The 2,541-nt window shown below is 42.2% G+C and overlaps 1 protein-coding gene across 1 annotated transcript in view; it reads right to left on the bottom strand.

Moving 5' to 3' along the window:
* Positions 1 to 1,065: 1,065 nt before the first annotated feature.
* The window catches only part of LOC106302422, a 3,863-nt gene continuing 2,387 nt past the window's right edge, over positions 1,066 to 2,541 (bottom strand). Inside the window, exon 4 of the mRNA XM_013738934.1 lies at positions 1,066 to 2,536. Within this exon, the coding sequence (XP_013594388.1) occupies positions 1,066 to 2,536 (1,471 nt within the window). The remainder of the gene's footprint in view (positions 2,537 to 2,541) is intronic.

The raw sequence follows: 2,541 nt of genomic DNA, 5'->3' as shown, positions 1-2,541 counted from the left end.
AATTTCAAACCTTGGAAAAGGATAAGCAAATGGAAGAAGGAAACATTATAAATGCAAATGTGAATTCAATTCATGATCACTTAGCTAAAGCTAATTAGCACAATGCACACAAGTTATTTATAGAAAGCTACAAGAGATGATCACAAGCAAAGAATAAGGCTTTTAAGCAAATTTTAAGTATCAAATGAGTTCTTCAAGTGGACATTTATCAAATGAGGTTCCCAAACATATTAACTAACCCAACCTAGCCAAAGTCGTATGGAATTATAGGAATTTAGAAAAATCTCCAATTCTCATGAACCCTAATTTTTCAAAGTTCAAATTTAACTCAATTTCACCATAGAATAAACAACCCAACATGATATATAAGCTTTCCCTAGTCTATTTCACAAGTATCAAGCAATAGAAGGATCAAATTTCAAGTTTAAATTTCTAGGGTTCATGGGACCTACGAAATTGAGCTTTAGGATACAATACCTTGTTTTGGATGAAAGGAAATGTAGATGTGAAGCAAGAAAATAGACTACAGGGGCGAAAGCATTGATTTAGGAAGAAGAATGGATTATTTGGTGAAGAATTGAGTGAGATATGGGTGATTTGGTGAGGGAAGTTTTGATGTTTTGTGAAAGTGAGATGAGGAATGGAAGAGAGAGACGCGGGGTAGGGTAGTTTTAGGGGTGAAACGGGTCGGGTTTAGGGTTAGAAACCATACCTGAGCGGGTTAGACCCGAGTGACGCGGGTAGAAGGAGACACCGGGACCCGCGTTGCGCCCCCCGCGCGACAATGTCTTCGATCGTGTTCGTCGTATGAGCGGGTAGAGTAACCCGCGTGACTCTATCCCGCGTCGAGCCTTCGACGAAGCGAAGCGGGTAAGGCAACCCGCATGGGCTAACCCGTGTCGGAACGTCGTATCCGACCAAGCTCGTGCGAGCGGGTAGAGGAACCCGCGTGGGATCTCTCCGCGTGAGATTCTTTTTTTTTTTTTTTATGTACAAGGATAGACATGGGACTTCCTCCCAAGTGAGCTTGTTTTATGTCACTAGCTTGACTTTGCTTCCTTTTGGCTAGGCGGAGGTGGGGTCGGAGAGTGAAACCGAGATTCTTTTCTCCTCTATTGTGGTTCCCATGTAGAGCTTAACTCTTTGTCCATTGACTGTAAAGTCTCCACCATTCTTATCCCATAACACAATTGCCCCATATGGCCTAATTTCTTTGATCTTGAAAGGACCGGACCATCTTGACTTGAGTTTCTCAGGAAACAACTTCATTCTAGAGTTGTAGAGAAGCACTTGATCTCCAGCACTGAACTCTCTCTTCAAGATCTTCTTGTCATGAAAAGCTTTGGTTTTCTCCTTGTAAATCTTTGAGTTCTCAAAAGCATCCAGTCTAATCTCATCAAGCTCATTGAGTTGGAGAAATCTCTTCTCCTTGGCACTCTTGATGTCAAAGTTCAGTAACTTAACAGCCCATAATGCCTTGTGTTCAAACTCAACTGGTAGATGACAAGCCTTTCCATACACAAGGTTGAAAGGTGTGGTTCCTAAAGGGGTTTTGTAAGCTGTCCTATAAGCCCAAAGTGCACCATCTAGCTTGATAGACCAGTCTTTCCTTGTAGTCCCCACAGTTTTCTCCAAAATAGAATTAATTTCTCTGTTGGAGATCTCAACTTGACCACTTGTCTGAGGATGGTAGGGAGTTGCAACCTTATGCTTCACACCATTCTTCTTGAGAAGACTTTCAAACAGTTTGTTGATGAAGTGGGAGCCCCCATCACTGATGACAACTCTTGGAACTTCAAACCTTGGAAAGATGGTGCTTTTGAACATCTTGATCACCACTCTAGAATCATTGGTAGGACTTGCTACAGCTTCTACCCACTTGGAGACATAGTCAACAGCTACAAGAATGTATTTGTTGCCAAAAGATGATGGGAATAGTCTCATGAAATCAATACCCCACACATCAAACACCTCCACTTCTAGAATTGGGTTTTGAGGCATCTCATTCCTTTTGGTGATGTTCCCTCTTCTTTGGCATGAATCACACCTAGAGACAAAGTCTTGAGTGTCCTTGAACATATGAGGCCACCAAAACCCAGCTTGTAACACCTTTGAGACAATCTTGAAAGTAGCGAAATGACCTCCATAAGATGATCCATGACAGTGTGTGAGAATCCCTTCAACTTCTTCTTCAGCTACTACTCTTCTATAGAGTTGATCTCTACAAAGGATGTAGAGGTAAGGCTCATCCCAATAATATCTCTTCACATCTTTGTAGAACTTCTTCTTGGCATATCCGTCAAGACCCATTGGCTCTCTTCCACAAGCTAAGTAGTTCACCAGATCAGCATACCAAGGACCTTTCTCTTCAGTTGCCTTCACCTCTTCAAGCTTCTTTCCAGTTTCACAAACTGCTACCACTACTCCAATTGCCATGATCTGTTCTTCTGGAAGCCCTTCATCAATAGGGATCCCACTATCAATCTTCAGTCTAGACAAGTGATCAGCTACACCATTCTCGACTCCTGGCTTGTCTCTGAT

Source organism: Brassica oleracea, chromosome C7 (assembly GCF_000695525.1).
Source record: "Brassica oleracea var. oleracea cultivar TO1000 chromosome C7, BOL, whole genome shotgun sequence".
Lineage (NCBI taxonomy): Eukaryota > Viridiplantae > Streptophyta > Magnoliopsida > Brassicales > Brassicaceae > Brassica > Brassica oleracea.
The sequence above is the reverse complement of the archived record's forward strand: the minus strand, read 5'-3'. Positions and strand labels throughout refer to the sequence as shown.